This window comes from Cygnus olor, chromosome 2 (assembly GCF_009769625.2).
Source record: "Cygnus olor isolate bCygOlo1 chromosome 2, bCygOlo1.pri.v2, whole genome shotgun sequence".
Taxonomy (NCBI): Eukaryota; Metazoa; Chordata; class Aves; order Anseriformes; family Anatidae; genus Cygnus; species Cygnus olor.
The window spans coordinates 21580013-21602997 of NC_049170.1; the positions used below are offsets into that span (position 1 = coordinate 21580013).

At 36.5% G+C, this 22985-nt stretch overlaps 2 protein-coding genes across 3 annotated transcripts in view; both read right to left on the reverse strand.

The window, feature by feature from the left end:
- Positions 1-9559, reverse strand: part of LOC121064332 (macrophage mannose receptor 1-like) — a 34878-nt gene extending 25319 nt beyond the window's left edge. The window contains exons 1-6 of one of the 2 annotated variants that reach the window (XM_040545613.1): positions 9397-9529; positions 6941-7339; positions 6024-6197; positions 4264-4428; positions 3346-3459; positions 875-1021 (exon numbers count right to left, since the gene is read on the reverse strand). In XM_040545613.1, the coding sequence (XP_040401547.1) occupies positions 875-1021; positions 3346-3459; positions 4264-4428; positions 6024-6197; positions 6941-6971 (631 nt within the window). In that variant the 5' untranslated portion in view covers positions 6972-7339; positions 9397-9529. Of the gene's footprint in view, positions 1-874; positions 1022-3345; positions 3460-4263; positions 4429-6023; positions 6198-6940; positions 7340-9396 lie in introns of both variants that reach the window. The other variant, XM_040545612.1, reaches the window with a different exon arrangement.
- A 1631-nt stretch (positions 9560-11190) lies between these two features.
- Positions 11191-22985, reverse strand: part of LOC121064331 (macrophage mannose receptor 1-like) — a 35696-nt gene continuing 23901 nt past the window's right edge. Inside the window, exons 22-29 of the mRNA XM_040545611.1 lie at positions 22457-22559; positions 20735-20964; positions 19171-19336; positions 17607-17753; positions 16264-16380; positions 14770-14937; positions 12976-13005; positions 11191-12306 (exon numbers count right to left, since the gene is read on the reverse strand). Coding sequence (XP_040401545.1) covers positions 12065-12306; positions 12976-13005; positions 14770-14937; positions 16264-16380; positions 17607-17753; positions 19171-19336; positions 20735-20964; positions 22457-22559 — 1203 coding nt within the window. The 3' untranslated portion in view covers positions 11191-12064. The remainder of the gene's footprint in view (positions 12307-12975; positions 13006-14769; positions 14938-16263; positions 16381-17606; positions 17754-19170; positions 19337-20734; positions 20965-22456; positions 22560-22985) is intronic.

Consider the following 22985-nt stretch of genomic DNA (forward strand, 5'->3'; position numbering starts at 1 on the left):
ACACTACAATGACATTTGAAATCAAATAATAAGCTAATTAGAGTGAAAACTGAGTGATTATAAATAAGCAGTACTTCTATTCATTCCTCAGATGTGTAAAACATTTTAGTCTGTTTGCTGTTGCACATTGTACTTTCACAGAAAACATGCTGTATTTAAACAAAAGCAGAAAATAATGGAGCCCATGGTAACTGGACTTCACTAGTGTGAAATGTTCACTTTTGGATGGGGAAATATTTTGAAATTGCACGTGATGTTTTCACACAACATATCCCATCCAATTTTATTTTGCAAGTTTCATACAGGTATTATTACTGCAGCACAAGTAATTCCATGGCTTTCCCTGATAGTCGTCATTAAATTAATCACCAAAGAAGAAAAAAATAAAATAGTGCAGTGGAAAAGTGGTCTGAAGGAAGTCGATCTATTTTGACATCTTTGCAGGTCACATACAATCCCACAAAGAAGAGCTCAAGCCTATTGGTGCTGTCTCCCAGATTTCAGTGAGAAGCCTAGATCTTTTCATTAGAACACACCTCAGGGATGGTGAAGCATACCTAACTTTATTTTCTTTCACATTAGGATGTGCAGTCCATGGTACTTTTTTGATAGTGCATGGGTTAGATCTTTGCCTCTGGAATCATGAATACTAGAATGAATTAAAAATTGCTTATGTGGTTGCTAAGTTTCAGGAACATTTCCAATATTTAAATGTATTTGGTTTAACAAATAAAACATGCTTTGTTCTGTTTTACTCATCAAAGCAGAACAAGTGAAAATGACCTTTTTTTTTTTTTTTTGAAGTAGCTGTGGAATTTCATCTAAGTGACACAAATTTTACTTTTATCAAAGGTTTTCTATTTGCTTGACATACCTGATGGAAGACTGAAAGGATCCAGTGTCAAGTTTTCCTTTTTACAGATATAGCCAACTTTCTTCTCACATGGCTGGTTTTCCCATTTAGCATCTCTTCTGGGATTTAGTACTGCACAGAGTTTCTCGGGCTCAGGAGAAGGACTTCCTTCATAAAATGAAAAACAAATTATTTTTATGTAGCACAGGTTTTATGTCAGCAGCTGAAAGAACTATTTACTTCCAGCCTTTTCATGTGTCAATTATAGACTCATGACTTCATTGCTACAGTTATTTTTCTACTGCAGATAAGGAAATGTAATTTAAAAGCACCCATCAAAACATTTTTTTCAATGCTTTTTGCATAGTTCACATTTTCTGCCATATTTGATTGCAGAATTACAGTCTCAAAAATTAGATGGTCCTATAAGTTTTGTGAAAGTTGTCAGTTTGCACAAAAGAGAGTCTAAACTTAGAGACCACACTGATGGAAAAGGTGCAGCAAGTCCTCTCCTTGTCCCACTGACCATTTAATCAGCCTGTACATAGGTGTCAGCCATAGATCCATTAAAAGCCATTAAAAGTATAGCTCACAACCAGCTGCAGCACACCTAATGTTCTTGCCCAGTCAGTAGATGCTGGACAGAAGACCCCTTCCAGACACTGAAGGGGTACCTGATACTGCCATGGTAGTGATGCTGCACTCAGACTGTAGGAAATCAGAGCTCACAATTTCATAACTCATGAAACATCTTGTTTTGTGTACATTTTGCAGTCAGGACCCTGTTATACTAATAGAACTAATTAGTAATGAGCTTAAAGACCTCAGTTACATTCATGGAATCAAAGGACAGTTTGAGCTAATATTCTGGGGCAGGAAGACAGTAAGGCAGCATCTTTTCTTCATTTATATTCAGGCAAGTAATTTTTCAGATGCAAAGAGAGAAAAACGTTCTTCAGAGTAAGAGCCATCAGCTGCTAGTGATAAAAAGAAGTTTCAAAAAATGAAAATTAGAATTCTAGGTCTGTATTATAGAACTAAACCAAGTTCATTGAGTGAATATTATTTTTTTAAAATATGAGAAAAAAAAAAAGAAAAAAAAAAGGAAAATTTAACTGTGGGATCTGTTGTCTAGCAGTTGAACAGAGAGTGATGGGAATTGATCAAAGTCCAGCAAGGTGTGATTCCTCCTTGTGGGATCATGTTAAATGGCTTCAAGTTCCTACAACTGTGTTTAGCGGAGCACAAAAATAATAATATGGAATTCCTAAAATATAATATAAGGCAAATCAGTTGGATGAGACATGCCAAATCACAAAATGGGAAAGCAAATCTCCCTGTTTCCACATTGCCCTTACAGGGTAGTCTTTCCTTTCTATGTTAGCTTCCAGTCCAGCAGCTTTCAGCATTGTGCTGGAATGAAAAAGGTCCACTCAGGCCCTTCAGAAAGGTCCTTTCTGCATGTCCCCTCAGTGAGAGCTGAAGATTTGTTCCTTGCTGCAAGCAAGGCCTTCTCACGTGCCCTTCTGCTGGGTGCATGTCTCTGCCCTGCCTGCATCTACTCCTGCCCTCCAGGAGGTTCTCTAGGACCACCGTGTTAGGGGAACGAGCAGTGTTTTCCTCTTCTCACAGAGGTTCATAGTTCAATGAGTCACAATCTCTCTCCCCTCACAAAAGATGTGATTTACAATAGTTATGCATTAAACTGGAAATGTATAGATTAACTCATCACAGTAGTCATCGTGTCTGGATACAGGAACTCCAAGGTGTGGGCTTCTTGACCTGAGGACCAGCTGCTCCTCTTCTCTGCAAGTCTGAAGGGATTTGACTAGTAGTACAGAAGGTAGAAAACCCTCTGTCAGGCTCAGTGGCACGGGGCTTTCCCCCCATTCTTTGTGCCAGACAAAAACAGGTGGTGCAGGGGGCCTTTGAGACATAAGGAGGGCCAAGAGATGGACTTACTCAGTAAGCAAACATTCGGCATTTGCTGTACACTGCTACCATGACAACCATCAGGAGATCTTCAAAGACAAACTGCCAGTGCTGTGAACTCCATTTACAGGCTTTCTCGAATTTTAAAGAGGAGACTAGAAAGGAAGAAAAGTGTAGGAGGCGAAGGGGAAGGCTGATATTCAGACAGCTGAGTCCTTGCAAGCAGCAAGGTCTGATAACCCTTGTGGGAGCTGGAGACACAGGTTTTAGCTTACTTGAAGGTAAGTATGGTATGCTACAGCTCAGCGCTCTTCACTTTAGCTACATCCGGTAGAGCATGAGTTTACTTAACCCTTCTGTTTGAAACTCCTTTTGATACACGGTGAAAAATAAATAAATAAAAATCTTCATTCTCAGTTTTTTAATCTCATGTCTCATAAACCTTTCAACCTTATTTCCTTGTATTCATGGGGAATACTACAGTTCTGTAGTTAATATGCATTCAACATTCTGTCAGGAAGGATTCATTCAAAAAACTGTTAACAAAATAAGATTACAACCTGTTGCCCAGTTTAAGTATCTGAAAGGAAAGCCACCGCTCCACTGCCAGCCGCTGTTGAGATTCAGACTGTTAAGCCCAATCCAGAGGGGGGATCTCCTGCTGTCAATCAGATCTAGGTAACCAAAAGAGTGGGAATTCTCATCACATTTGTTATGAAATGCTCTGCAGTCTCAAGTTTCAGAGGAGGATAATAAATGTCTGCTAGTGATTTCCAAGTTCAGCACAGAATCTGTGTTTACTAGTAATAAATTCTGAGACTTTATTCTGCAGTTGAAAGGTAGAGAATGGCAAAAGACTAGTTTGCATATTACTTTATCTGGATTTAATTTTATTCTATGGTTGTATGTAAGCAATAAGCCCTAAAAAAGTGAAACACTGAATTGCAATTGTTAATATTTACAAGTTTAGTAAAGTTTGGTGAAATTAATTCAGGGCCTTCATTCTACAGAGTCCATGCATAAAGCCACAAAGTCTTTATGCAGATTTTCACTGGTGTTTTGTAAAAAAAATTTATGTTATTTTAAAAAATCTATTTTATTAAGTCTACAAAAAGAATACTGATTTCTTAATACAAAAGTCATATATTGACTATCTACTATAATGATTTTCTTTTGAGGTCCTTTTCTTGGACTGGTATGTTCATATTTTCTGAATATGATCCAAATCTTGCTTAATTAACTGGAAATTCTTAAGTTATTTGCAAAGAATAATAATAATAAAAATAATCTCAAATGACAACTCCACAGCTTTTATAAGTTCCACTTTTAAAAAGTGTAATTTACAGTAATGTCAATACTTTCCTAGCAGCGGAAATGCTAATAATAATTTAATTATTCATTGTAATGTGATTAAAGCACCAAAAGATTTTTATCAGACAAAAACTCTTTGACACTCTTTTTATTGCTTGTTTGCTCACCTCTTAGATACATTTGCTCGTGTATCTCTGTGACACTTAGCATCTCTGCGTTCTGTTGTTGGCAGCTCTGCCTTGCTTGGTGCCATGTGAGAGCTGACTGGAAGTTTATCTGGTAGTAGGTTCCTGTCAAAGGATCTATACTCCAAAATTTGTCGTTGTCACTGCCTGTGTGAGAGAAAAGAGATTTAATATTGCAGTTTGTTAGAAATATCTTATAAAAATGTTATGAGAAAATTTAACTACAAGCTTACTTGTGAAATTAGATCATTCTTGGGTAAATAACCCTAAACCCCTAAAACCCATACTTTTCCGTTAGTGTGCTCTTTATTAAGTAAAAGAGGGTTTGCTGTTGACATTAACAGAGATGATCTTTCATCCTTCATTTACAATTTTTCTGCCAAATCTGATATTCTTCAGATTAAAAAAAAAAAATCAATAAAGCAAAACTGCACCTTAGCCATTATCTACTCTGAAAATCTTCTCAGATTTTCAGAAGCTCATAAGCTATATCTGAATTAATCCTTGGCTGAAATACAACTGAAATGCAAAGATTTTCAATGATGGAAACTTTACTCCTTAAGTTATGTCATCATTAATTTTAATTACATTTTTTTTTGCATCCTATTTCTAGTCTTCATGGGTCACTAGAACTTAGAAATTGTCTTCTGGGAGCTTTTTGTTAGCAAAACTGTTCTCTGGGTATGTGCTAATACACTGTGATTACAACTTCCCTTAGCTTTTTCTTTCGTTAAGTAAAATAAGTTGGATTTCTTGAACCATTCTTCAGAAAAAAAAAAAAAAAATGTTTCCTATTTTTCTATTGTGTTTCTTTCTTGCTAATCCATTTCTATATCTAACATTCATTTTAAATTGTAGACCCAGGTATTGATGACAATGTCCAACAATTATATAATGCCAAATACTACTTGTTTCCCTGTTTATACAGGGAGGGTGTTTTGCCTCTTTTAAGCTACTGTGTGTAATATTGCACCGGGTAGTCATTTTCAGTAATGTCAGTGAAAAAGATGGTGGTGGTTGTTGGCTGATTATGAGCTGAATCTTATTTCTCCTATCTATCAAAATGACAAATTTGAGTCTGTGGTATAGCACTGAAAAATTAGGTCTGAGGCAGTATTTTCATTATTTTCAGTAACACTGTATTTTGCTGTCCTTCAGAGTCTGCTCTCAGATGCACATACATTTATCTGTTGGCTTTCAGTGCAGCATGAAGCAAAGCAAGGGAGAAGCCATCATGTGGGAAACATCACAGGGGAAAGGCTGATGATGCAGCTCTTCCAGTAAGACCTGTGAACCAATCTTCTTCCTTTTTGTTTTCGGAAAACAAACTACCTTCCCATGGACTGTAGACCAATATTTTCATGCAGAACAAAGGTTTGCATGGATAGAGACAGTTGTACTACTGTTACCACAAATAGCAATGAGGTAGGGAAAATTATAGACTGTGAGTAGCATCTCGATTTTGAGATTTGGCTAAAAGTGGTCATATTTAAAACATATTGGTCTTTTCTCAGGTATTAACTACTGATGGACATACCCAGACAACTTCAGTTTGACTGTAGACTCACAGGAAATGTGTTTTGCTTCTTCTGTAAGGAAGATTATGTCACGGCAATACATCTTTTAGTAAAATAAAGCCACCACGAGAGTTTTCGTTTCCATGTTTGTAACAGCATTTCAGTATTGATGTATTTACCTAACAGTGCTGTGTGACAGCACCTATTTCAGCATTCGAAACTTACTGACAGTTGGACAGAATCCGTACAAGTGGTCCACATCGAAGTCAGGTGTTGTTGCACACCAGAGCAAGCCATCTGACCGGCCAGCAGCCGTGCACCCGGTGTACCATTTACCATGGAGCTTGAAAGGGAAGGCACACGGAGCTCCATTGGCATTTCCTAGCAGTGTAAACAGATCTGAGGGGACAAAAGAGAAATGATAATATAGGTATAGGAATCTCTACATGTCTGTACTCTCCAAAAATGATGTGGAAAAAGTGTCCCACATGTTACAACACTGTAACAGGAGACCTACTGTCACCAGCAGGTTCTTCCTCAAAAGTTCTAGGTAGATCTTGCAATTTACCGTTCACTGATGATATCCCCAGCTGTAACTGCCGGAAATAGAGCAGCTACTACAGGGAGGAACCATTTTTGTCATATATTTAAAAGTGGTTTTCTAAAAATATCTTGTGTAACAGAATGGTAGCATGTATAGAATTATTTCCTTACATTTACTATTGGCAAAAACCTTAAAGATTTTTGTCTTTCATCCAAGAATGCTAATACAATTTCACTAGTACTAGTAAACTACTTTAGTTTATTTAATTAAGTTTATTTAATTAAGCTTGTTTAATTAAATAAAGTGCTTAGAATAAAGCTAATCACTAAAATAACTTAGATCCACCTTTGCTTTTAAAGTAAAGAAAAACAAGAAAAAATGACTTTTTTTTTTTTTTTTTTACATACTACACTCTGTAGCCAAGCACCTCTGCAACTCTGGATGGAGGAATGGCAGCCTGAGTGTGTGAACTGATCACCCAACATTGCTTCAGGGGGAACAGCTGCTAAGACTAAGGGGAGCAAAAATAAAAGGGCCCTGTCTGTGATGGCAAACAAGTGAGTACATGACACTGTCAGGATTAATCTTCAAACATTATCTTCATGGCCTTGAGAACACAAGTCATCCATGGTTCCATAGATCTTCCATTTATTTGTTGTACCTGACACCTTGTTCAGTGCAATATTGTCTTTTTTCCTTTTGCCAGCACTGAGAAACAAATCTTCCCCTTGGATTGCCAAGCTTGCATTTCTTCATTCCCATTTTTGGAATTCACTTTTCTTGTTGCAGGGATACAAAGAAATTTTAGCCTGGTCTTGCTTGTAAGGCACTCCCAGACATTGTGCAAATGCCATGCTCATCACCTGCTGGTCAGACACCCATGTGAATTTTTGTAATTCGCTGTTTTTGTTGCAAGCAGCTGTTGTGACTTCATGAGATCTCTGAGCAATTAAGCACTGCTTGCTATCCTCATTGTATATTAAAAATATATCATTGTCTATAAAACAAAATAATCAGAATTAATGTATTTATGGTGAACAAATTATGAGGGACCTTGTAAGGAAAGAGATGTATTTTGTTGACAATTCTATGCTAATCTCCTGACTCGTGTCAGGAGACAAGATCTTCTGCACTTTTGCAAAGATCAGGCAGCATTTTCAAGCCTTTTCTTTCCTTCTGGTAAGGAAAAATAAGTGCATCTCATATAAATATAGTGCAGAGCAATAAGAACACAAACTATATTATGACATAGCTTCAAAAATATCATCAGTATAATGGAATTTTCATGAGAATACTGGATTTTATTTTTCCACATCCATGACGAAATATACATTTCTTTCAAGATTTCTAAAAGAGGCCTCACTGAATATTCAGAGGTCTGCCATCACTTCCTGCATTGTGAATTTAGCTCATCTTACATACATTTCCACCAGACTATATTTGTGGTTAATAAAGCTAATAAGTGAAGTTGCCAGGAGTTGGACTTGATGATCCTTATGGATCCCTTCCAACTTAGGATATTCTATGATTCTATGATTCTAAGTTTATTTGACCTTTGTCTTCTGTAATTGACATGTTCTGTTGTTTTTTGTTTGTTTGTTTTTCACATGACCTTTGTTTATTTGGTTTTTGTTTGTTTGTTTGGGGTTTGTTTGTTTTTTAAGGATGAAAAATGGTGACTTATTACCTTTCCCTGTTCCAGTATCCTCTCATTAATTCATTTATCATCAGAAATCAATACAAATAAACACAACCAAATCACTCAGAAATTCTCACAAGAATCAACACTGGGTGGTATATAAATATACCATGCATGTGTCTGTGCATTCGTGTAGCATCCTTCTATTTGTCCAAGAGTAACTGCACAACAGAATACGCAATACCCTTCCAAACACTAAAGTAAATTCCTAAGCTAGGGATAGGATATTAGGGCACTGTCAGTGTTGAACTGTGAGCAGAATAGGAAGTGCCGGAGAAATTTTGATTAATGAATTTATGACAATTCTTGTTTTATCTGTGTTTAATATTCTCTCTCTCCCCAGAAGGCCCTGTGTAATTTTAACAGCTTTGTAATTTATGAAGGTTTCACTTCTTCAAATCTGGATTCAGAATTACAACACAGTTTCTTCTTTCCTTTAGACAGAAAGTTTTAAATTATATCAAATCTTTTAATTATTACAGCTTACTACTTAAGTGTAAAGTGTAATATACAAAATTTCAGCAATTGCCCTCATAATTGCCTCATATTGGGTCTAATAGTAGGAATTCTCACTGATAATTGTGATGCTTGTGATTGGGCCATCACATGGGGTTGGGTTCCATCTGGCAGACTCCAGGGTAGATACCCTTTTTTCACTGGCTGGTGCTGGCACAGCTCACATGACACAGTATCCACTTTCAGAAACTGTAATTCATATCCTGATCCTCCACAAATTTAATGAATTGAAGTATGGGTAGGGAAAATATCCTTGAACCTTATCACCATTTTAACATCAACAGGGAGAGCCAGCTGAAGTCTGTTCACAGTCAGCTTCAGAGCGTTCACTGCATCTCTCTGCCTTACAGTAAAGGTTGCAGTGGTTATTCCTGGGCATTCCTGGGCCATTCTTGACTCTGACCTTTACAATATTTTTTCAGTTGCCCCAATGTTACAGCACAGACTCCATTGCTTCTTACACATTGTCATCCTAAGGACAGGATATACACATAAAGCACTCCTTAATTCCTTACACTTTCTTATTTTTCACAACTCTTTCCATTTACTTCACAGAGTAGACATAACCAGTAATTAAGATGCATCCAAAAGAAATCATTAGCTGAATGCATGACTGTCTTGACTTCTGACTCTCAGCTTTGTCTTATCCAGACTTTACCTTTCTCTTTAAAAGTGAACCAATATCTCTATCTGCATCTATTGTAACTCCAGTTAGGATGAATATGAAATAAAGGATAATCAAGCTGCATGAAAATCTTAAAGAGCTTAAGAAATGAGCAAGAGAACAAAAGCTTCCACTTTCACATGTATTTTTGCAGAGGATAAAGAATGAAACTCACCGAGTGTCTGAAAAGCAGTATGAACGAAAGAGAGGAAAACTAAGACTGTAGAAAAAGTCAAGGGTTTCATTCCTTTCTTCTTATTCACAAAAAGATGAACAGAAATTCATTGCTGAAGTAGTAATCCAAAAAGAATTGTTGGTGCTGGGTCCTTCTAAAACTCTTCCTTGGAGAGTTTTAATTGAAAGAGAAAACTCTGGGCTGTAAATAAGGAAATATCCTGTCACGTGTGGTATTTTGAATTCTACAAACAATTACAAAATTCAAACTTTGCATCTGAAAATTAAGTTTCCTTCCATTCAGATGCAAGTGACAAAGTTTGAACAGTTTGACATCATTCTGCTATTTTTTTATTATTATTGTTGTTGTTAGTATTATTTAATTAATTGATTTTTCTTCTCTGGGATTTTAAAATCCTGGCCCTCAAAGGTAAATTAACAGAAAGAGCCCTTTAAATGCATTTACTTTAAATCTCATGCCTGTGAAACTGAGAAAAAAAAAAAAAAAAAAAAAAGTTCCTGACCAGATATACTGGTATATATAGCAGGTCACTGCAATAAAGGATGTATTTAATTTGGTTCACCAAGCAGTGTTAACTATCACAGTGTGAAAAGTTAACTGGAATAAGATGATTTAATTTTGGTTGGAAAGTTGACAAAGAGAACACTATGTATATACGTTCTTTTTGTTTTCTCCAGGTTATCAATGGGTGACACTATTGTGTCATAATTTCATGTGAATTTGACTCAGGTGAACCAATGCAAATTAGACAAATCTTTACAAATCTTTCTGTTAATTGGTGATTTTGACAACAAAACAGATTGAAAACTACCTTTCAAAATTATTTAATACATAAAATATGCATGAATTTTAACACTCAAAATTCTTTCTTTGTACCATGTATGAGACAAGCAAAGAGAAATATTCTCAAAAAAAAAAAAAAAAAAAAAAAAACATTATTTGTTTTGAAGGAAAAAGTGGAAAGATGTTCAGCAAAAATTACCTTTAGAATTTTGTCTCAGTTTTCATAGCTTTATTATGAAAACAAATCTCCCAGTATATTCTGCAAGAGTGATGCATCACTTGATGTGAGAGAAGAAAGCCATTTACAGAATATAGGTTCTTACAGAGCTGTGTTAACGATATCATCTATCAAAATATCAAAACTATAAATCATGTTATTAGTTGTTATATTTATGGTTTTCTTTTATTCATCTGTTTACTCTTTTCATTTGCCTTGGCTTTATCACTAGCCACCAAAGAGTGCTGGATTCAGTTCAACGTCAGTATTTACAAAAACATAAACATTGGTACATTTTGTAACTTACATGAAGGAAAAAAAAATAATAAGCTTAAGATCAAGGGGACTGACAGTAAAAATAGTTTGAGCACAGAATGCCCTTCATTTCCTCTCCTCTGAAATATTTTCTTCTTGACTTCAGTATCCACCAACCACCAATCCAATGTCATGTGAATCTCTCCTTCCCAACAACCTCACCTGTACAGCTCCTATGCACTTTTTAAGGGTCTGTTTTTCCCTGAGATCCTTGAGATCTTTTTTTTTTTTTTTTTCCCAGTCTTGTGTAGACAACATAGAATTTACAGAAAACAAACAGCACAGTAAACCTGATACACTACCAAAATGCTGTTCTTAACCCCACTGCCTTACTGGCCTGAACCGTCTGAGGTTAAGGATGAATAGAGTGTCCTGTCATCAGTTGAATTGTCAGAGAGATGGAGGTTAAGAGAAGGCATCGAAAAATGAGATGTCAAGTGAAATAAAACAGGAAAGGATTCTTCCAGCTTTATTTGGCATTCACTTTATTTTATAGTTTATTTATATTTATTTTTATTCATATGCCTTGTTCATGTTTCTGTGTTTCCTTATAATCTTATAATGTAAATGACTCATCTGGTCACCAATCCATATAACATAGTTTAGCATTAGCATGCTAATTCAACAGCACTGAAGTATTATTATGTAAGATATAGATCCTTTATTGATATAATGTAATATTTAATTGATGCAAAATATCCATTGTAAAAGAATATGGCTAATCTAAATTGAAGCTCTGAAACTCCGTGAATGAAGGACAAAGATTTCACTTATAGTTACAATATTATGACAAGAAAGACAATATGGCAAGTTACAATATTATGGCAATTTTATTTGTGTAGAGTGCAATTAAGGTGCGATAATGGAGGAAAGAAATTCATGTAAATCTCTGGTTATTCCAAACACCATTTCATTTGAGTAGCAGTATGCACTCTCAAAAGGCAGGCTTCGGGGCTGAGTGGTGTCGAACACTCCATGTATATCTGTACTTGGTTCTGTATGTGATGGTGCCACAGATCTCTTAAAAAAAACAAAAACAAACAAACAAAAAAACCCACTAGGTTATTGATCCATATCTTTTAACTCCAGGTTCACACTGGACCTTCTATTTGTCATGCTTGTTTAATTAGCGATTTTACACAGTACTCTGAGTCTTAGTCCTGAGAAAATGTCTTGAAAAGCATAGAGCAATAGCTCTTAATCCATACCAAAGGAATAATTGCTACTTTAGTTCATAATGTAAGCTGGTGTATGTAACATTTACTATGACTTCTTTTGTTCTGGCTAAATTATTTTTTAAGCTTGACCGTATAGCTTAGCTATGTAATCACATTAGATGACGCTGTGTTCATCTTTTTCTTTGTTGCTGGCAGGATCATTATCTTTGTCCCCTCCAGGTAGGTCACTGCTGTGCTCTAGCAGTGTGCTATATTGCCTCACTGCTCGTTGAGTCTCACTTTGGTTTTTGATCTTGAGTAAGAAATAAGCCATGAAGCCCATCGCTACTAAAATGATGAGGACCAGAGTAAGTATCCAAACAGTGCTCTGACCATGTTCTTTGTCTTTTTTGGCATCTGTAAATAAATACAAAGTTATTAGAAGTGTGTCTGTTATAGCGATAAATATGTAGACTACTGGACTCATTTTCCCCTTAGTTACTGTGGTGTTAATCAGGATCCCATGTTTATGAAGGAAGTGGAATATAACTTCAACATCCCCTGGCCTTCTTCAACTGCTCTCTTGGTGCAAGTATAGGAAGTTGAAAAAGAAGCTGTGGTCATTAAGTTGTATATATGCTCACATGCTTTTTTAGGATAAGAACTGTATTAAATATCTATCATGGTGTCTCTGTGTCAGCCCCCTCACAGACATTAGTGTGCATAAGAAGGAGCAAAGAGAGGGTGATCAGTTTACTGAAGCATTTAGTTTTCTTGGGACGCTGTGCATGTCTTCTAGGTACTGCTAAGTCATTATGGTAATTGATTCAATGGCAACTAAGTACAACACATATAATGGCAACACATATAATGGTAAAAACAACACATACAATGGCAACTAAGTACAACACATATAAATAAATATATAAAAGACAAATTATATATTTCATAAATTTTATATTTCATGAAATCATAATCTTATGAAATTATATAAACTCATAATTTCATAAATTCAGTACATTAAAAAATACAAGTGTTTGTTTTCGTATCACTTTGAATTTATTGGGAAGGAAAAATAAAGCCTACCTTTCACATTTGCAGTTACTTTAAGAATAGCTGTCAAAGAGAAAGACAGATGTTTCATCAAAATTGCATTCCCATCCTGACACTCCCATGTTCAGCAAGAGATCTGGTAACCTGCACACCAAGGTTACCTTAACATGTCTTCTAGAAACACATTTGCTAAATTAATGATGAAAATGTGTGATTGATCTCAACCTGATATTCAATGTAATGAAACTACAGTGTTTTGCATTTCAAAGCCTCCTTCTCGACTCTTTTATTAGTAACCAAATAATCTCCAAGCACCGATAGCTTCTGACTGCATCAGGCTGGTTCTCCTTTCCCCTCTGGCTGATAAATCTTGTCATTATTGGGTCTGCACGTCAGCAGATGGGAAACAACTCGATCAAATGCTAAGGCTATAGGACAATTTTCCTGTACAGCACTGGGTCTCCTTTGAGATTTTAATTCACCGTAATCCATTCGCATCTGTAACTATATTTATCAGCTCAAGCTTTCTTATGCAGTTTTTCCCAGCTGTGCAAAGAGGGCGCCGTCTGCAAGATATTTCTGCATAGGCTGGACAGCAGCTGGGTGCAAGCTGGCCGATGGCCTGAGTGTTTCAGCGCAGCAAGCAAAAGGAGCAGTGCAGCCACAGCGGAAGCACAGCACCACATTAAGCTCTGGCCTGTTCATGGGCTAGGAGGAAATACAATTGTTAAATTGTCCCTTGGGAGGATGCAGGGCTTGCTGTGTTGTTAAGGGTGCTTGTTCAGAAAGAATGTTCTGCTGGAGAGCCTGGTGTCAAGGGAATATTAAGGGAATACTGTCAGCACTTTGGCACGGCACTTAAGGGCCACTCCCAATCAAACCCCCAAAACGAATTGTGTGTAGATGTGTTTGTGCTTTCTGATATAACCAGTAACAAGGAATTACCTTCCTGTAGTGTCCTTCTTTCTAACTACCCAAAGAAAACTAGAAGTTGCCCTAAAAGAGGAATTTTCCATTTCAGAAAATGCTCTGCCGCTACCAAAGCATGTGCAGCTGTTTGCCACACCAGCTGCAGCTTTGCTCTGCTAGGAGAAAGGACAGAACCTCAGAAATGTGCTGAAGCTTGGGGGTTGCGAAATAGGGCAGGAAATTGTACTTTTTGAAAAAAAATCTTTTTCAGAATTAACAGTTGAACTCAAAAATACCACATGGCTGCTTGGCTCACTATATTCTGATATTTCTACTTCCTGACCAAAGCAGATGGTGCTCAGTTACACAAAAACACAACATTAAAAAAATAAATGCTAACCAAAACACTTCAACTATTTTCAAAGGTCACTATACGTGCTCTGGATTCTGCTTCCGTTCTGTTATTATTTAAATGAAATTGCTTCATCCATCTCTTGCTGGAACAGCATGTAACAGTGCAGCGAGAGGAAGAAAAGCAAATAATTGATGCAACTCTTGTTCCATAGAACAGGAATTAATGTTAACAGGAAAATGTGTTTGCATGTTGGAAGGGAGCAAAACCACAAAGGAGCTTAAACATTTTCCGGAAAACATTGATAAGCTTTAGTTACTAATTGAATATTCATTACGGAATGTGAGAAAATCTGAAGTTATAAAGTAATAAAACATGAACAGTGCATACAGCTCTATGTATTTGTAATATTTTTGGCTGAACTTTGAAACAAGTGTTAAGGAAAGTCTGTAAATAGAGCATTTTATTTTACATAAATTGTGGGTCTTTTGTAGTAAAGATATTATGTTATTACTACTGAAATAAAGCCATAACCATCAAGAGAAAATATTAAACAAGTCACTTACTCTTTGGTTTCTTACAAATAAACCCTTTTTCAGAAGAGCAAGGAATGGCAATCCAGTACCCAGAGGAGGCAGACAGTTGCACGCAGTAATCAAGCTGTTCCTCTGAGGGCTCTCCTTCACCCCAGTTGACAAAGTTAAAGGCATTGTTGTCTTGCCAAAGCAGCTGCCCTGGTGGTGCAAATGTTAGTAGCAATACTAATAGTTTCACATCAAAGATCTTCACTAATATTATTTTTCCTCTTCAAAAATCCCCTCTGTGGTTATTTTCTAATGCATTTCATTTCTCTTGATTCTCATCTTAAAAAACAATATAATTGCATTTCAGCTTTATGATTTGTGATTTGCTAATCATAACAGTTAATTTACATATCTCTATTTTTTTGTCTAGTGGACTAAATTTTCAAACAGAAAAGTGAATAAAGCTAGACTTTTTTTTTTTTTGGACCTTCTACATTCTTTTTTCAGCAGCACTCGCTGAAAATTAAGGAACTTTTATTGTGAAGCTTGAAATACTCTTATTTAAAATTAAAACATTTATTTTTAGCATAGCCTCTAAAATAAAAATATTGAATTAGCAATGAGTTAAACGGAATCTAAAAAAAAAAAAAAAAAAAAAGAAAGAAAGAAAGAAAGAAAGAAAAAATAAATCCTTTCTGAGTGATTGTGGGCTGAAACTAATGTTGTTTTTTTTGCAGTTACATGTTTTTTACTGAATGATTTGCCTGGTAGCCAGAAGCCTAATTTTCTCCATTCAGAGAAGTGTGATGGAGCTCCAACCAGACACCCACAGCCCTTTCAATGGGTACTGCCTGGCCAGGAGAAGGTGAGGGCCGCTGGGACACATTCCCAACTGGACCACAGAGCAAGCAGGGTGGGCATTGCCTTCTCACAGACCAGGAGTGGGATACCCTTCCCCAAGGAGGGTTGAGGATAGAGGTTATGATCAGTGGTATGCGTCAGGGACAGGTATTCTCTGTGAAGTCTTGGTTACATGGCAGCCAATTAGCAGCCATGTAAAATTGTCACAGATTACAGCACTTCCCAATCAGTGAAATTTAGAAATGAGGCCAATCATTGTCTCAATTACACATTGCACCCTACTTTCCCATAGAACAGTGTCTTTTGTGTTTTGCCTCTTGAGAGATATTCCCAACACCTATCCACACCTTTGCTACTAGACCAGATATACAATAAAAATATCGGAATGGAGGCAGTGCCCATGCTGGCAGGAAGGCACATCCCCTTTGGTGGACCCAGAGAATAGCCAAGATCCATAACTGAAGCCAAGCTGACTTCTTTTCTACAGCCTTTCACACCTATTGGATAAACCCACACACTTCCAAGACTTTTTAAATTAATATGCTATAAATCTATTTTTGTTTGGTTTTAACTACATTTTACCTTGAATTAGTTCCTCAAAAGCAGCAATACATCATATTTCTGTTCATTTCATGAATCCTATTTATGATTATATGTAGAAATTAAAATATTTACCATTTGCATTTCTGTATATTCCTATCCAAAAGCCACTTGTCTTGCTTGTGTATAAGTCTGCTTGTTCTGCTAGAAAGTTTGATTCAGCCAAGTCTTCTACAGAAGCCAAGATGCCACCTATCACACATAAGAAAACAAACAAAAGATGGTTGGAGGTATGCCCTGCTGTAGAAGTCAGCTAAAGTTTCAGCCTTTGACATAGGACAAGATTAATTATAAAAACTGCTTCCTGCTGGTAGGAGTAAGCAAGGGTTTAAGCAGAGACCAGAAAGAAGCATAGGGAACAGCACAGACTGTGAGTCTGTTATAAAAAACATGAAAACACAATAAGGATGGCAATTTTGAAACATCAGGGGAAAAAAAAAAAAAAAAAAAAACCTTTTTCAAGTGTTTGGATAATATTTTTCATAGGTATTATGGATGGTTATTTATTTCTTCTTCATGGACTTGACAGGTTATTATGTAGCAGGTAAAACTGCACAGCAACCAAATTTGTAATTCAAACTAGGATTATTTTTTCTGAAAGTGTTTGCAAATTAAAAGTGGTGGAGGAAGAGGGCTAAGAGGATCTAATGAGATGTGAAACAAAAGGACACATTTCATTTGGACAGCATAATGTTTCCTTTTCTTTTTCACAGCCTTCTGAAGGCATAGATGAGGTACCTGGGTACCAGACAATTCAGCAGTGTCGGTGGAGGACAGACAAGGAGCAGTTCATGGTCTTGGCCAGGTCCAGACACCTCCAAGAGGAGGGAGGAAAGCATTTGCTCTCCCCTGGCTCTGCAGGCTGCCAGGGAGCCCATCACTGGTAAAATGAGGACTCTCAGGCAGCACTTGCAATCCTCTTCAGATCATGCAGCCCAAGTTAAAAATAAGTGATTGCTATTATAACATTTACTTCTGCCCTTGCATAGGAAGAGATACAGAAAAGAGATGAGGCCAGAGAAGTTTACCCACTTTAAAATCTCACTAAAAGTAGAAATTTTGTGAATAAATTTATATGTTTGTGAACAAATATAACAGTGTTAGAACTAAGTACAGCTGGTAAGGAAAAAAAAAAAGAATCAAAAAAAAAGAAAAAAAAAAGAAAAAAAAAGAAAAAAAAAAGAAAAGAAAATGGAAATCTAATCACCTTAATTTCAGTATAAGTGGAAAGCAAACAGCATCTATGGTGAAAAAGAGACATTGACTTCTTTTTATATATGCATATATACATACGTGTGTACATACATATATACACATATGTGTAGATATTGCAGCAGTAGTTTTCAAGACTTTTTAAACATGATTTTCTTTTTTATGTCAAGATTGAAATTCCATCTTTGAGCAAAACTAATTATTACCTGACTGAATGCATTGAGTCACAGACTGAGCCCAGCTCATTTCATTGGCATTGAAATAATAGCAGTGGCTTCGAAAAGGAATCCAAGCTATGTGATCAGATTCAGGACATTTTCCAATATCCTGTGGGGGATCAGAAGGAAGTATACCTAAAAGAAATGAGATATTATGGATACTTTCATTCAATAGGCATTGCAGTCCTTCGGATATGAAATCAAGTTTTTTTTTTTAAAAAAAAAAAGCTTTCTTAAAACTACTTAAAATATTCTGAATTGCTAGAATTATCGGTGACTATGGGGAGAGTGATAAGGAGAAGAACTGCTCAATTGCAGCTGAGCAGTTCAATATGAGCCTGAACTCTTCAGTGTTACCAGTTAAATGAAACTTGAACAGTTCAAAGAATATATGGGTGTTCAGGATTCTTTTTGTTGTTGTTGTGTTTTTTTTTAATTTCAGTTATTTCTTATGACTGTCAACTTCATACAAATGAGATACAGTAAAAAGAAGAAAAACTAGAAAACTAGAAAACCCTCAAGAGTTTCAAATAACAATTTGATTTTTAATGAGTTACCACCCAAATCATAAATTACTATGGAAATTTCCAATCTAATATTCTCCTTGAGATAATTCTTACATAAAGTTTCTGAACAGTTTGACAATACATGGAATAATTGGAAGCTCATTTAATATTTGTGTAGAAGGTTCACATTTTCCCACAATCAATGACATTATGGGGTGAAACAGTGACATTATCAGTCAGTACATACATTTTAAAGTAAAATGAAAGTTGCAAATGAATGGAGATGAAGCTTAGAACATGTCCTGGAGAAGAAATTAAAGCTGAACTACACTAAAACAGCTCAAAAGAATCTCTGAATTTCCATTAACTCTGTTACTAGAGCTAACAGCAGTTGATCTAGGACAAACGAATGACAAAAAGTTCCCATCCTAGAGCTTGCCTGTAGTGTTTTAATTTGTAGCATTCCTCTGTGAAGTCCATAGAAACACTATGAATTGAGAACTTTTGTTTCAGCCCATAACAGACTTTATTTTTCTAATACTGTCATACATGAACAGCACTCACCAGATTTCCTATTTCATCAATAACCAAACATAACTATTCCTCCTTTCCCCAGTTTTTAGAATACAATAACAGTGAAGCTGTTATTGAACACTGCTTACATGGAAGGAACAAAATTTATTTTATATTTCATGGGCTTTATTGACTCTAATCCTTCCCACAAAATCTCTGTCAGCAAAAAGTTTCACGTTTTATACTCTAAAGTAGTAAAAAGTTTAGTATTCTCACAATCTGTTTCCTGTCTGCCTGCAGCATTGAAATCCTACTGCAGTTATCACCCGAGTCCAATAAAATGGTAGGACCTCTGCCCGTGAATAACAACTTCTTAAAAATAAAACACTCTTCATGCAAAATAAAGGTATTGACACTGCATACACAGGGTCATTATTCTGTAATATTTACTTAAAAATATGTACTTTAGTTGAAATAGATCCAGCAAGATTTCTTCCTTAAAACTAAAAGTCATCATCCCTCAATCATCTTACCCTCAGACATTTTGCAGACAGGAAAATGTTTTTCATTACAAGGTGCTGTTTTCCAGGTCCCATGGACATCTAGGTAGACACAGGCTATTTTCTCTTTTGGTTCTCTGTAGTGCCAATTAGAAAAATCAATTTTCCTTTTATCGGTCCATCTGTAATATCCATAACCCTAAAATTGAAACAGACTTTTTAATATATTTTTCTACACTGTAAACTCAGATAAGCTGATTTGTAAAATGCACATTCTTGCAGTGATATTAGAAGCTCAGTTTGTATTTCTGTGCTAGCCCTGTTAGAATATTATTCAAATCCTAATTTGATTAATATGTAAAAGCAATGTAACAGTACAACAGCAGAACACCACCCATGAAGGTGTTTTGAAAGCTAAATGGGGCTTCCCAGGTACTTCTGGTGCTCGGTCCCTTGCTGGGCAATGTTGTGAGGTAGAATCACTGTTGCAGAAGAGTCAGGTCACCACAAAGAACAACATGCGCACCAGGAACACAAAACCTGTAGAGAGCTCAGGGGAACTGGACCTCTGAAGCTGGCAGTCAAACAAGGACTCTAAGCTCAAGTACAGTTTGCAGGAGAAACATCCAGGAGTAAACCGCAGCAGTTCCTATGAGAATCTCAGAAAAGTGGAAGTTTCTTAGGAGCAAAAGAAAAACACAGGAACAGAAGCCTTAAGTGTCAAAAGGACAAGTACACAAGCTCCTACTGAGCTCAGCATAATCAGAGAAAGATCACTGCCCAAGGAACGGGAAGAAGCTCAGAGCCTCACTCTGCACCAGCAGGGCCAGCTCATTTATAGAATTCTGGTGAGATGATGTCTGGTGATCTAAACTTGATCACAATGGAATTTTGACTGCTTTATAAACCACATTTCTACAACTGTTGTATCAGCCAACTTTGATATTAAGTATACTTAAACACTAGCATTTGTTTTGGATAGACATCTCCTGTGGAGTTCTGCAAGTGGGAGGATCTATGTCAAGCATTTATTGCAAGGCCTCCATAGGGATGCTGTGTTTCAAACATGTTTTGCTATGTTATATATCAGCGTGGAAAAAAATTAGTAAAAAAAAAAAAAAAAAAAAAGCACTAGTAAAGAAAATCGTTACTGATGGAAGAACTAATTTTTAATATCAATGTAATTTACTTAGCTCAAAGATGCAATAAAAACGTGACAGTACATAATGTAAGTACATTGGACAATTATATATTCATCGGAGAAGCTGAGACTCATTTTGGCACTCAGTCACAGAGCTGACAAGGCTAGTGCTCACTCAAATGTTGTGGTGAGCCTGGATCACAGGCTGGTCATCTAAAAGTTAACCAGGTAGTTTCACATAAGTGTCTAAGATTCCCACAGAGTTAGCAAAGATACCAGTGCTGTCTGAGGTTCCCATCCTTCTTCATTGCCTGGGATGGTGTTTCATGATTTTAAGATGGATAAAGTTAAATAGACCCCCAATCCTAGGTCCCTATATCACACTACAAATCTCCCTTCTGGTAGTAATCCAGCCATAGCATTTAACCACACCACCCTTCAATTTATTAAACTTACCACATTGCTTTTGAGCCCAATCCATAAGGGCCCTCCATATGGCACTGCCTGCAGCAGCAGGAATATATTACTGTAATAATCTAAAATGCTGGCAAGATCTGAAGATTTCTCCTTGCAGGCTTTTCTTGCTTCTTCCCAATTCATTTTAGAAGGAATGATCAAATAGCTGCTGTTACTATAATGGACGAAATCAAAATCTGGAGCAGTTGTGGAATGAAAGAGTTCCGGCTCTGCAGGAAAGAGATATAGATTTGAGAGGAAGAGGAGAAAACTTTTAAGTAATGGATTAATATTGTGTGGCAGCATAAACATGAAGTAAAATATTTTGTATTTAAAATGCAGGAGACACTTTAAAGGTAACCGAGAATTGTTTGTAACTATAATGTATATAGTGCATTCAGAGATTAGGGAGAAGCAGAAGAAGTGTTGTGCATGTTTGTAGACATACACTCTCACCAGATAAAATTATGTGAATACTCATCACACAGGAATTCTCCTCCTATCTCTAGGTTCCCTTCCTGCAGTGCAGATAAAAGCATGGTGCAGAATCTCCATTCCACTTGAGTTTCAAAATAGGATCAATTTTGTGATCAAATCAACAGGAACAAATTTCATTCTAAGTCTAAGAAGACTCTACTTCTTCTTTTCAATGAAGAATAAAATTTAAAAAGAAATTATAATTCTGCCTTAAATGTGGAAGTAGAAGACAAAGACCTGGAACTGATGATGGGTACAGAAAAAGGACATACATGTTCATGTTGTGTTGAGAATGCCCTGGAAAGTGTTTTTGCTAGTGATGCCTTTGTGTAGCTTTCTGCACTTGCATGGGACAGAGCCTGAAGCATGTGGCCCAGATATGCCTTCTTCCTGTATTTTCAGTTGCAGAACATGACTTGCTACCCAGCAGTTCCCATTTCTCTTCCTGCAGACTCTGCAGTGTAGCTATGTTCCAGATGTGTCTCCCACCCTGAGGATATGTGAAGAAAACTGGAACTTTTGCCCTTCTGATCCTTAGTCTTGTGACACAAAAGCATTGCTAGGGAGTGATGCAATAACCAGTTTAACTGACCTTAACACACACACACACACACGCACACAATCTCCTCCCAAGGGAATATGTGTGAGGGAGGGTTTTTGGTGAGACAGAAGGGCTGATGTCTGGAGGTGGGGGCAGCCTTTGCTGTATTGTAAAGCTAGCTGAGATACCTACAGTGGGTGTTACTGATGGACTTTTCTCTATGCTTTCTATCTACATTTGCAAAATCACCTTATTCAGACACATATATCTGGGTCTGTTGACTATCTCACAGACGGCTAAACTCCTTTTTATGTCAACAGATAGAAACAGGATTTTGAAGGCATAGGTCTTCTAACCTGTGTTAGATGAATCTCAGCCTTCAGGATGAGATGAATCCTGCCTCCAAAGTGTCTACTTGTCATGTACAGGCACCAGATCTAAATGCAGATCTCTGACGTGTAGGTGTATTCAGACTCTGTGAATGCTGGTAGGTATGTTGGTAGGGGAGCGGCCACAAAGCACAAACATTTCTGTAATCCTTATCCTAGAGAAGGTTTCATATCTGGAATTCTTGAGTTGGGAAAGAAGCCCTGCTTCCTTCACCCCAATTGCTACAGACACAGATAGGCAGTTGTAACTGAGGACTTGTATGCTCACATTGTTCAGTAAGTCTTCCAAAAAAGAAGGTGAAAAATAAAACTTACTGCTGTCCATCTGGCAAACATAACTTTTTTTATGCTGACAGTCAGTGTTTTCCCAGCGCCTTGCTTCATTTACAGATCTTTTCGTCATGGCAATACAGTCAGTCTAGGGAAAAATTGAAAAAGAAAGTTATAGCAGATAAAGTACAAAATGTCTGGCAAATTAACGGAGGAAGTTCTGAGGAGGCAAAGTTAATAGCTTTCTTCTCTGATTTTTTTTTTGGCTTTTGTTTTACTCTATCATTTATTGGAAAAGAAATGTATCATGGTTTACATCTTAAGCCAACGTATTTTCCCTGGCAGATTGCTGTAAGAACTTTTGTCACATTATTAAAATTTCTTGAAGTGCACCAAAGCTATTTTTGCTATATAGCTTATGGTAATCCGTACTTAACTTGTTGAACTTTCATTTGGATTCATGCTGTCAAGGAGAAGTAATAAAATGAAATAAGAAACCCAGTGCATTTAGTAGAATTTGTATTTTCAGTTAACATATTATAGATATTGATGTATTAATATAATGTATTTAATA